Source organism: Doryrhamphus excisus, chromosome 4 (assembly GCF_030265055.1).
Source record: "Doryrhamphus excisus isolate RoL2022-K1 chromosome 4, RoL_Dexc_1.0, whole genome shotgun sequence".
NCBI classification, from domain to species: Eukaryota; Metazoa; Chordata; class Actinopteri; order Syngnathiformes; family Syngnathidae; genus Doryrhamphus; species Doryrhamphus excisus.
The window spans coordinates 13,993,945-14,006,155 of record NC_080469.1 but is presented as its reverse complement, the minus strand read 5'-3'; the positions used below and the strand labels follow the sequence as shown (position 1 = coordinate 14,006,155).

General features: G+C 40.7%; 1 protein-coding gene across 1 annotated transcript in view; it reads left to right on the top strand.

Moving 5' to 3' along the window:
- The window catches only part of rtn4r (reticulon 4 receptor), a 48,304-nt gene extending 37,242 nt beyond the window's left edge, over positions 1-11,062 (top strand). The window contains exon 2 of the mRNA XM_058070775.1: positions 9,419-11,062. Coding sequence (XP_057926758.1) covers positions 9,419-10,800 — 1,382 coding nt within the window. The 3' untranslated portion in view covers positions 10,801-11,062. The remainder of the gene's footprint in view (positions 1-9,418) is intronic.
- Positions 11,063-12,211: the final 1,149 nt, after the last annotated feature.

Here is a 12,211-nt window from a genome sequence, read left to right as displayed (position 1 = left end):
GTCACACAATCCAATCCAAAATGTTTCAAAATAGATTGCAGCCTTTCCTTACGGCCAGAGGACCACCTTCGTGTGTTTTCATCATCTTTATAAAAATCATCTAGGCTTCATGTGTGACGGTTAGCCTTATCTGAAGCCATAGTTGATGTTTACTGAAGCTTTTCAAATTTAATTGCACAAAAGCAAACAAGTCTCGCTTGTTTCATGACTCAAAGGCAGCTCAAAGGAAGCATTATTCTTTCTCTAACACTATTAAATATAATGCCTATAATCTGATTGTGGTGGTTTTACAGTATTTATAGCGGTGTGAAGCATAATTTGTTAGTGAAATCATTCATCCTTGGAGCAAGTCTCCATTCATACAGTTAATTAGATTTTGAAAACCTCCGGCAGAGAAAGACCCCGAAGTTGTCAAAACTGCTCCATATATGTTCATGGAAAAGTGCTTAGAAATATCATAAATAGCTTTGCTGAGGCTGCCCAAAGAGCGAAGCAACACCAATTCTGGGGGACATGCAGTGAAACAGTCATTTCTTTTCCTCGGCAGCTGTATGCAGATAAGATAAAGCCTCAAACACTTGATGAGGCATAGTTGCTTTGCAGCCAGCACACGAAAAAACCTTCAAAGTAGGGCATTTGTTGCTTCTCTGTTGCTTGGGCTGTCCTTCACATACCCATGTAAGGTAGACAATGTAATTGTAGTTATTTAAAGGGGATTTATTATACTCATTGTCGGGCCCTTTGTATTGGACTCCTATAGAGCAGCTACACACCATAACCAGCACACAAAGCTTTATAGTTCTTCCAGAATCTACACCTATTCAGCTGTATTTCTTCAGATTTCGTGGTTCCCGTGAAAGCAGTCTGTTATTTATGCCACCCACGTCTGCCTGCCGGTATGCCCACTCTGCTGTCATGCTTTTAATATACAGCCATATGTGTTGGATTCCGAATCCGATCCAGAAGTAGGGACTGGACAGTCCGACCTTTCTCAAGAAAAGAGGTTTTAACAGGCTGGGACAACTTGGACAGGGAATGCAACCAATGTTGTGTTTTTGTGCTTGTATGCTGGTCTGGATACAAGCTACCAGCATAACCAGCATGACCAGCACAAAAACACAACTTGGTCTTGCTGGTTATTCAGTGTCATGAATGAAATTTCCCTACAACCCTGCTGAAAAAACAACATAGACAATAGTTTGCATGGAGTCGCTAATTAACCTAACCAGCACCCCAGTATGACCAACATATGTTGTGTTTTCGTGCTGGTATGAAGGCCAGCACACCAGCATGTTCTACGCTGGGAAGGACATTTTTATCGACGGGTATAGCTACAAGTCTGAAGATGAAATTATTATAAAGATATGAGATTATTATTAAGACATTTAACATTCCAGACTCTCGCCCAAAGACAGCTGGGATAGGCTCCAGCACCCCCGCGATCCTCGTGAGGATAAGCGGTAGAAAATGAAAGAATGAAAAAAACAATTGAAATTAAATTGGACTCTTAAGGTCGTCAGTGTATACATTGACACTGCAGTATATATTGCCAGTTATTTAGACAGTAATAGATGGCATTCCTATTGGATAGTAAATATATGCCACACATGCTATATACACTGACTACTATAAAATATATCCATGTTTCTTCAGAATAGTATAGTCCCTTAAGACGATATAGTGTAACACAAAAGGTTGCTGAAAAGTGAAGGGTTGTATGCCGTGAATGACATCCCTGGAGACACCAGCGTACTTCAAGAGATCTCTAACTCTCCTTAAAAGTATCCAGACTACAGATGCTGGATATGCCTGCAGCATTGTGTACACCGTATTATGTTGTTACTCCTTCCAAATTATAGTAGAAGCAGCAACTTCAGGTTGAGTTGGAGTTGGAAAGTGATAACAACATTGTATAACTTGGGAGGTCGGCACAAATCACTCAGGGCTTGATGATAATGTGATGGTATTTGCTGAAGGGGGAGAACTCTTCACTTCCACTTTCCCATTCAATTTTTCAGCAGTCAAGAGGGGATTCGATCAGACAGCCCTCTGATTGCGAGCTCATTCCCTCGCTGTCGGGACATCGCCATCCCACTGCCTCTTCTTAACCGCATCCATTTGAGCGGTGTGACAAGATAACCTATCTGCCTGCCACCGTTATCCTCAACTATTTACTGGGCATTCGTTATAATTGATTGTCATCTTCTTGTGGAATACTCGAATATGTGTTTGCACACATGCATGTGTGGGTGTCTATGAAGCCCTTGAAATACACGCATACAGCCTGGTCCTTGTCTTAGTTATTTATGAGCCCATCTGCTTGAGCCAGCGCTGTGCCACATGTGTCGAACAGGACCTCATCTGTCCCCCTTACTCTCCAATTCGGCCATCGAGTTGTGTCTTGTTGTTAAGGAAGGGACGGCGGCTCAACCCTCTGCTCCATCATGCCCTAAATAAACACTTTGATCTAATATGTGAGGCTTCATTTCATTTTATTCAACATGCACACACTTTACAATGGAATACATCAGTTTTGCATGTCCAAAAGGAGTAGAAAAAAGCATATCCTATTTAAACCTACCCCCCTCCATCCGCATTCATCTATTATTCCCTCCCTTTTTTTCTTTTTATTAGACATAGAAAGTAACAATGTAATAACCATTATAAATAATAGTGAGACATCATCAATAGTATAATAGCCTCTTCTTTTTATTTTGCAAACATCAACTTCTTGTTCATTCTTGAAGTCGCTCATTTTAGTGCATTGTTGTAATTCTTTACTTAATCTGAGCCATAATTTGATTCCACATACTAAAATACTGTGAAGATCTGCTTTATCGATGTTTCCAAGTCTTGTTGGCGATAAATCATATCCCACTGAGATACAAATGCACCCTATGCATGCATTAGTTAGATGTTAAAACCAGCCGTAAGTGAAATATTGAGTAAATGACTTGATTTAAATCATGGATTAAAAGGTGGTAGACGATACTCTGGAACAAAAAAAAAACAACCTTCTGATCCAACCCCCTCTATGGAAAAGTGACCTTCCTATAAACCCTTACATTTTCTGGAAAGTAATACATTTTTCCTATTATATGACATTTTTCACAGCTTTAGAGTTCAAAGAAAACTCCTTTTAGAATATGTTCCAGTTCTTCCACAGCTACGATGTTTTAATCCTTGCCCTAGTGTCAAAAAGTTACTTTCTGTCGCAAGAGTTGTACGTTTCATCTTTGACAAGATCACTCTGCAGAGCTAAACGGCAAGGCTTAAAAATTAGGGCTGTTCCGATCAGAGTTTTATGCTGACACTGGATAATCCATTAATCATTGATTCATCATTGATTTTTGCAGCTCTAATGTATGTGTGTATTACACGGGTATACGGGTGGTATTATGGTTGCAATTTCCAAAAAAACACATTTATTATTTGGGGCCAAATGTTGAGTGCTAAATTATAAATAGGATCATGTATGAGTCGTCCCATCACCAACAATCCATAACCTGTAAAATGCCTGGTTGGCCAGATTGACAGCACGCCTTGTTTGTTTACAGTGAACACTAGAAGGCTCTGTTGATATCATTTCTTGCCTTACGATACCCTGGAACATATAAATAATTACTTTCAAGATTTGAAGAGCTTTCTTGAATTGAATGTATTTAATGTTGTAGTGGCTGCACAGCGGATGAGTGGTTAAGGGACTATTGAAATTAGGGCTGCACAGCTAGGAGACCCAAGTTCAATTCCACCCTCGGCCATCTCTGTGTGGAGTTTGCATGTTGTCCACGTGCATGCGTGGGTTTTCTCCGGATATTCTGGTTTCCTCCCACATTCCAAAAACATGCTAGGTTAATTGGCGACTCCAAATTGTCCATAGGTATGAATGTTAGTGTGAATGGTTGTTTGTCTATATGTGCCCTGTGATTGGCTGGCGACCAGTCCAGGGTGTACCCCGCCTCTCGCCCAAAGACAGCTGGGATAGGCTCCAGCAGATATTCAGATATTCAACAGATATTTATATACACACCTGAAGTGTTTAAGTGATTTCTGTGGTCACCCTGGCTAACCGTAGATGGTGAGGCAACGCTTCCCTTAATTTGCATTTTAAATGTGTATGCTATTTACACAACAAATGGACCGCAGTCAGCTAATTTGATTATATCCATTGCTTTTGTAATTTACTTTTTTAAACTGAGGCCCAGCAGTTAACTCACCCCCCTGACTACTGTATTTTGGCTGCCATGTTCCCATCTGTAGAGGGCGCCCATCTGACCCACGCACCCTGACTTGATGGGCAAATAAACACTATGCACAAATAAATAAATAATTTTCTCTCATCGTTGCAGCGCCTCCTACAGAGTCCTACATAGAACCGCTATTCTGGTGGAGTGAAAAAACAAATGCTCCCAAACAAAGCACATAATGCAAAGCAATAACTGATAACAAAAAATGTGTTGGAGTCCATAGAGGATTCTTCTCTAATCGACAGCCCTTACAATTGGAGGGTCAAAGCACCATTTAAAATAGTCAGTGAAATATCAGTAAAACGTTGTTTTTTTTTTCCTCAAAGCTATGCAAATGATCCAAACAATGTATGTATTCACCAATGGATTCACAGAGATGCATGACCTCACAGAGAGGGATCATGTCTAAATTAAATGCAGGGCTGCTTCTGTGCAGGACAATAATGTACAATTTCACAAAGAGGCCAGGAGGTCCCAGTGGATAAGAATGTGTTTCATATCTGACAGAGACGTCACTTCCACTTGGTGGGGAGGACAGGGGGATGAAACTGTCATGTTAGCTGTCCCTGCCTAATCCCAAGGGAGTCTAAGTAAAGACACTATGATGAATTGGAGGCTCAATGCCCTGTCCTTATATGACCTTTGTCTGTTGTCGTGGGTTGGAGGAAAGTGATTGTGGTGTTTTTGCACTTGGATAAATCAGTGTTTGTGCAGGACTCCAAACTTACCAGGCACACATGATTGACAAGTCTGCACCCACCCATATAGTTGAGGCTGTGTGCACACACAGCGCTATTTTTAACTCATTTTTTTGTCAAGTAAAATAAAAATAATTGTCCAAACCGGTGCTTAAAAAAACGTGAACATGCAATATTCTACAAAAATACAATGGCAGGCTGCCAGGTATATGTTACATTGCAAACAATGTGTGTTGCTGTAACCCCTAATCATATGGTCATTTCGGCCAATCAGAGCAAAACCATACGATGGCTGGAGGAATAATAGAATCCCACATGTCGACTGATAGTCAAGTAGAATTACATATACATGTCACATATGGACATAAAATTGACAAAACAAAGATGGCTTTACTGTTATTTTTGCTACAGTAGCTAATGGTATCACTTTTATACAGACCTTCAGCATTAAAATTAACATCATGAAATCAGTTTGTGTTTGCTAACATGCAATGTTCACATGAAACGAAATTCTTAGTTAGAAGCATTTGAGGGCCGACACCTCGTTTAGGCTGCAGGGTTGGTATCGTTGTAATTCCATTGCTCAGCCCTGCAGCAAATATGATGTATTTATGCTGTTCTCCACAGGAACGAACATTGAAAGTTCAGCTTCAGACATTTTTTTTTTGATACAGACAACCCTCATTTTGCAGTTCTGTTACATCATGCCTGTGCCATAGCTTTAAAAAAAGATTCAGTGGAAACTACTTTCCCATATTTGTTAAGTGAATCCTGCCAATGATTATATACCAATAGTATAGCAAAGAAATTGCATGATAATGGGTGTATTGGAAGAAAAACTCTTATGATGTAACAATTTATATACAATGGATCAGTGGAAAATTATAATTCAGCATTCACAGCCTGACAATTTTTTATTTTCTTCTAGAATAGACCATTACCCTTCTGAAGTTTCCCTGAAAAAAGTTTGGGATAGCTCAAAACGCTGTTTCAAAAGGCGTGGTAAAACTGCCCCGTCATGATGTCATAGAGGGGCGGACTTCCTTATATGGTTCATATTTAGGAAGCACTTTGAATAGAAACTTTACAGATCTGAAAAATGAAGCACCCAAACATGGAGACACATAATTCTTCTTACCCATGTTAGGGCTGGGCGATATGGACCAATTCTCATATCTCTATATATTTAGGTTGAATATCGATATACAATACATATCCCAATATTTTTTCCACAAAGTGAGTCCAAGAAATGAACACACAATTTTCTGCATATATGAAATATATTTAATGTAACAATTACAGCCAATGGAGATACTTGACGAAAAGTATGAACAAAAACTTGGTTGTTTTGCAATGTTGACAATACAATATCTAATGCTAGTGTATTGATGTTGTATGCTATGATACATTGTGATGTTGATATATTATCCAACCACTACTTAATAGGCTGTTTACAATGGCCCTATGATGAATAGTTGAGTATTGAGACAAATGAGCGTGTCACTCAAACTGACTACAAATCCTGCATTTCTGTTGAGGCTGTCTTCTACTGTCAGCATGCAATCGTAAATAGCACGACAGGCCGAAAGCTATATACTTTAAGCTGAGGGCCCACAGTGTCAGTCAAACGAAAACAAAAGAGGCTTGTCTACTCACACTGACTAATGTTGTGGGCTGTACTACATAGTGATATAGCTCTCAGAAGATATACCACTGGCAGGATCTCGAAAACAGGGAGCCTCAAAACCATGTTTTGACACAGTAGAGAAGGGGGAAGATTCCCAACACTGGGGAAATGCTGCTTTGATAATATAAAAAAATGTACGTAACTGTACCTAATCATACCCTCAGCAGAAAAGTGTCTCAAAAGGGTGTACAATCACTCACATTGGTGTAGAGATGCAATGACACCTGGAGTTATGCTTTTAGCATATTCTAATGCAGTCATTGTGGTGAAGATATGAGGATATTTCTGGACAGTGTGTCTGCAAGGAACCAGTTCTATCTGATAGCCTGTCTGCACATTCCAATACATTTATTTTGATATGTCCACAGTTTTGACATGAAATGTTTTGTTTTACAAGTGGACAAAATAAAGAAGTGCAACTTAAATATTTTCTAAATATAAACATCAAATGTATTAATGTAAAACAATATCATTAAATATTTTAAATGCATTAGCTAACCAGCACAGTAATCAACTGATTTTCAGTTAATCTTATCAAAATAGAGATTTAGCCAGTGTTATCGCAGAAGCAGATCAAATATGTGTAGACCAATTTAATTGGGACGGAGTTGACACCATTGTCGGGCCAACACGGCCATTCAAGCAAATGCTAACAAAGACAGGACATATTACAGGGAGAGCAGAGGGAAGCTGACTTTGACATGTGACGCATGGGTGAAAATAGCCTGTTAATGAATAGACAGCAGAGAGGGGACAGCAGAGGAGATACATAAAGCATTCTGTGTGGTAAAATATTGCTATTGTTAGGCACTGCTTGGGGAAAATGTGCTGCGATGCAGAAAGAGTAGGAAGTCTTGACAGCTTTCCGGTGGCAGTCTGACGGCTGAGCAGGGCAATTGAAGGGAAAGTGCAGTGGAGGGCCTCTGTAGGGGGACACCCAGGCTCGCTTTCACATGTCAACAGATGAGCAGCACCACAATGCATGGCATGGAAATGAAAATAGATGGACAGAAGCTGAGTAAGCCTCATGCTTTTTTTCTCACTCTTGGGCACCTGTCATGGTTACAACATCGGGATTTAAACACATGCACGAGAGCAACGAATGAGAAGTCTCAGCTTCTTGGAGAGGAGCTTGGGAGGATTTTTGAGATTTTGATGTCGTCCATGTAGTTATATGCTGATACTACAACATGCGTCTGACATTTTGGCATTTTGTCTTCTTCACGGGGACTGTGAAGCCCCTAATGATGCACTTCTGTTTTACGTACCTGCGCTCTTTCCACTGCTGCAGGGGGAATGCCAAAACATTATTTCCATCGTAATCTTTTTCATTTAATTTACAATTCTAAGCAGTTTGATAATCTCTAGACTTAGAGCCACATGGAAAATGAGCCACACGTCTATTTTTAAGGAAAAAGGTTCACATGAGCAAAATGGAGAATGTCAAAATTTCTACCTCTTCACTCTTTACTATGGACATTTTGAATGCAATAAGATCATTTCCATGAAGTCGGATTTAATATTCATAAATTGAATATTTCATTATATATTATATTTAATATATTATAGGGTGTCACAGCAGTCGAGTGGTTAGCGCGCAGACCTCACAGCGACGAGACCAGGGTTCAATTCCACCCTCGGCCATCTCTGTGTGGAGTTTGCATGTTCTCCCCGTGCATGCGTGGGTTTTCTCCAGGTACTCCGGTTTCCTCCCACATTCCAAAAACATGCTATGTTAATTGGCGACTCCAAATTGTCCATAGGTAGGAATGTGAGTGTGAATGGTTGTTTGTCTATATGTGCCATGTGATTGGCTGGCGACCAGTCCAGGGTGTACCCCACCTCTCGCCCGAAGACAGCTGGGATAGGCTCCAGCACCCCTGCGACCCTCGTGAGGAAAAGCGGTAGAAAATGAATGAATGAATGAATGAATAATATATTATATTTTGAGGATTTTTTCAATATTAATACATTTTATATTTACTACTACGGCTTCCTCCCACATTCCAAAAACATGCTAGGTTAATTGGCGACTCCAAATTGTCCATAGGTATGAATGTGAGTGTGAATGGTTGTTTCTCTATATGTGCACTGTGATTGGCTCTCCCTGCCCCTCGCATGATGTCAGCTGGGATAGGCTCCAGCATACCGGTGTCCCTAATGAAATTAAGCGGCCTAGAAGCTGGATGGATGGAATGTTTTGGTAGTTATGGCATAGACAACCTGCATACAATCTTCCAAATACATGTTTTTATTTTATTGGAGCCATCTAGGCATGAAATAACACCCATATACATCGTAACCTTTACTTTTGTATTACCCAATATACATTTTTTGTTGTTAATTCTGACCTGTTTGAAGTGAAAAATATATTAATATAGTATATTTTTATAGCAAGCTGACATTTTATGTCCAAAAGGCCAAATGAAAACAATATAAAACACTATTATTATGTGTGTCCTATTAGAGGAGGCCTTTTTCCACCTAAAAGACACCCACACAGTGTTAAATGACTCGGCAGTTCAGGTCCTCACGTCAGCAGGCAGCTGTGAGGAAATTGGTCCCTTGATCCAGATACTATACAGATGTATTACAAGTAGAAAATGTATTTTCAAATAAAGCATCATAACAAAAGAAGCTGATTTGTGCATTTTTCCGCTATCTCACTGTTGTGTACCAGGCAGCAAGTCAAACAGCGTTGTAATAAGTGTTATGTTCATTTGATGAGACATCTTTGTTCAGCCATATTTGCTAATACACTGATGTGTTTTGTCATTTCTTTTTAGGAGGGCGGCTCCTGGTTCTGATCATGTGGTTGAACTTTGCACCTCAAGCTGATGGCTGCCCTGCCAAGTGTGTATGCTACAGTGAACCGCGGCCCACCGTGGCCTGCCAACAACAAGGACTCTTTTCAATTCCTACTGAGATCCCAGTGCGGAGCCAGCGAATATTCCTCCAGAGCAACAAACTGACAGTCGTGAGGTCTACAAGCTTCAGTTCATGCCAAAATCTCACCGTCCTTTGGCTCTACTCGAACAACATAAGCTACATCGAGGCCGGCGCCTTCTACGGCTTGGAAAAACTGGAAGAACTGGATATTGGGGACAACAGCAACCTGCGCACAATCAGCCCGACAGCCTTCCGAGGTTTAACGAAGCTGCACACGCTCCACCTGCACAGGTGCGGCCTGTCAGAGCTGCCAGTTGGGGTTTTCCGAGGAATGTTCTCCCTACAGTACCTTTACTTGCAGGATAATAACATTCTAACCCTGCATGACGACACTTTTCTGGACCTTGCCAACCTCACCTATCTCTACCTGCACAATAACAAGATCAAAATCGTGACGGACAACATGTTTCGTGGTTTAATCAATTTGGACCGCCTGCTGCTACACCAGAACCGCGTCATTTATGTCCAACCAAGGGCTTTTAGTGATCTGGCTAAGCTTAAATCTCTCTTTTTATTTTTTAACAACCTCACCGTCTTGACAGGGGAAACTATGGACCCGCTCACAACCCTCCAATATTTGCGCTTAAATGGCAACCAATGGATTTGTGACTGCCGGGCGAGGACCTTGTGGGAATGGTTCAAGCGTTTCAAGGGTTCTAGCTCGGAGTTAGAGTGCAATGTTCCTGAATTCTTGGCAGGAAAGGATCTGAAACGACTAAAGAGCGAAGACATGGAAGGATGCGTGGAAACTCCTCAAATCCAGACCAATCTCTTCAGTTCCAAGGCCCCGTCTGGAAAGTTCCCTTCTACCGAGAATCCCCCAGGGGACACAATTCCGAGGTGCTGTCTTGGAGACAACGATAAATCCTCTATCCTGTCAGGCAAGAGTCGCCAAATCACTAACAATCCCCTGAAGGAAAAAGAGAACATGTCCAAGACAAAACACAAGGATCAAGAAAGAATGAAAAATGAGACCCAGAACAAGCAGAATGACGGACCACTTGGAACCTTATCCAACACCCTGGACAAGTCTATGGAAAGTATAAACCCTGACCTTATAGACAGTCTAGAATCCTCTACAGCCTCAAACAAAAAGAAAAAGAAGTGCTCCAAAAAGCCAAGATCAGACGCCCACTGCATCAAAGGCAGCAGCCCTAGATTGCAAGCTCTGCACTTTCTCCTCATTCCCACCATCTGGATCTCCCTAGCCATGTCTTAGGACTCCTGATATAGTTCTTGATGCAGGACTCAAGATTGCGGATGCTCATGACAATGATAAGAGATGATGCAGTGGCGTCTACGACAGACAGTGACTGGCCAGTGAGTTGCTGCGACAACAACAATGGGGACGATGATAAGAGTACATTTAACAAAATGGATGCCTTTACAGAACACTACAGATCTGATGTATATAATGAATCGGTGCCCAGAATTGTTTGTTCTTTATGTACTGAACTGTACTGTGTCTAAGCTGCCCCCCCCCCCCCCCCCCCCCCATTTCTCCACCTTAAAAAGCTTCTACTGTTGAAAGAGACCACCAAGAGTTACAAAAAAAGGAAAATTCCGACACAGTAAGCACACAAAGAATGTTGGGTCCGTTTAAATAAAATCAAAGGAACCCCCTCCCATTATTTATTGAAAGTGATGCATTTGTTGGGTAATGTTCTGTTTTTTCATGTTTTTAAAAGAAAAACAGTTGGTTTACTGTGCCCCCATTTTTACTTTTATTTTCATGAAAGAAAAGTTATATGGGTAGCATTTGCCAAAAGAATGCTGTCGATTTGTTAATTGCAATGGAAACATAGAAACTCATTTTATTTTACTTGTGTACAAGTATGAATATATTATGAATAAAAGTTCTCATTTCATAGATGGTTTGGATAGAGTGTGTTACTTTTTGGGAAAATATTGTATTTACTCAAATACAGTGACTTATTTAGTATTATTATTTGACAGTAACACAAGTAATATTACAGACAATCGCTGTTTACTCAAATTGGCGATCTATTCAAAGTAAATGAACGTAATTCAAAGGGGAGATTAATCATTTTAATTGCAACCACATTACTATAAAAATATTTGCACAATAAAAACCTCCTCCCGTAGATTGACTCCTGGTACTGTCTTCAGTTGATTGAATAAGTTAAAGTCAGACGCAAAATATTAGTATCATTGGAAGTATTTATTTTGGGTTGCCTGATGACAAGTCTAGTGTCACCCTGCTTTTTACTCAAGGTCAACTGGGATTGATTCCAGCTTACCCATGAAGCGGGGTAGGAAATGGACAAATAAATGGATACAGTATGAATCCGGAGTCTGCATCCTACCAGGTCCAGACGTTCGGAGGCTCCTCCTCCAGCAATGAACCAGCCTTGTGAATTCAGATTGTCTAGCCTCCTTCACACTTCCTGGTTGTGTCACATGGTCTCATGTTTATCCTGACGTCCTGACAGAATGTCATCTGCCTTCAGTCTCGAGTTGAGAAAGTAGTAACATAACTAAAGTGAAGGCATTCATTCATTCATTCATTCATTCATTTTCTACCGCTTTTCCTCACGAGGGTCGCGGGGGGTGCTGGAGCCTATCCCAGCTGTCTTCGGGTGAGAGGCAGGGTACACCCTGGACTGGTC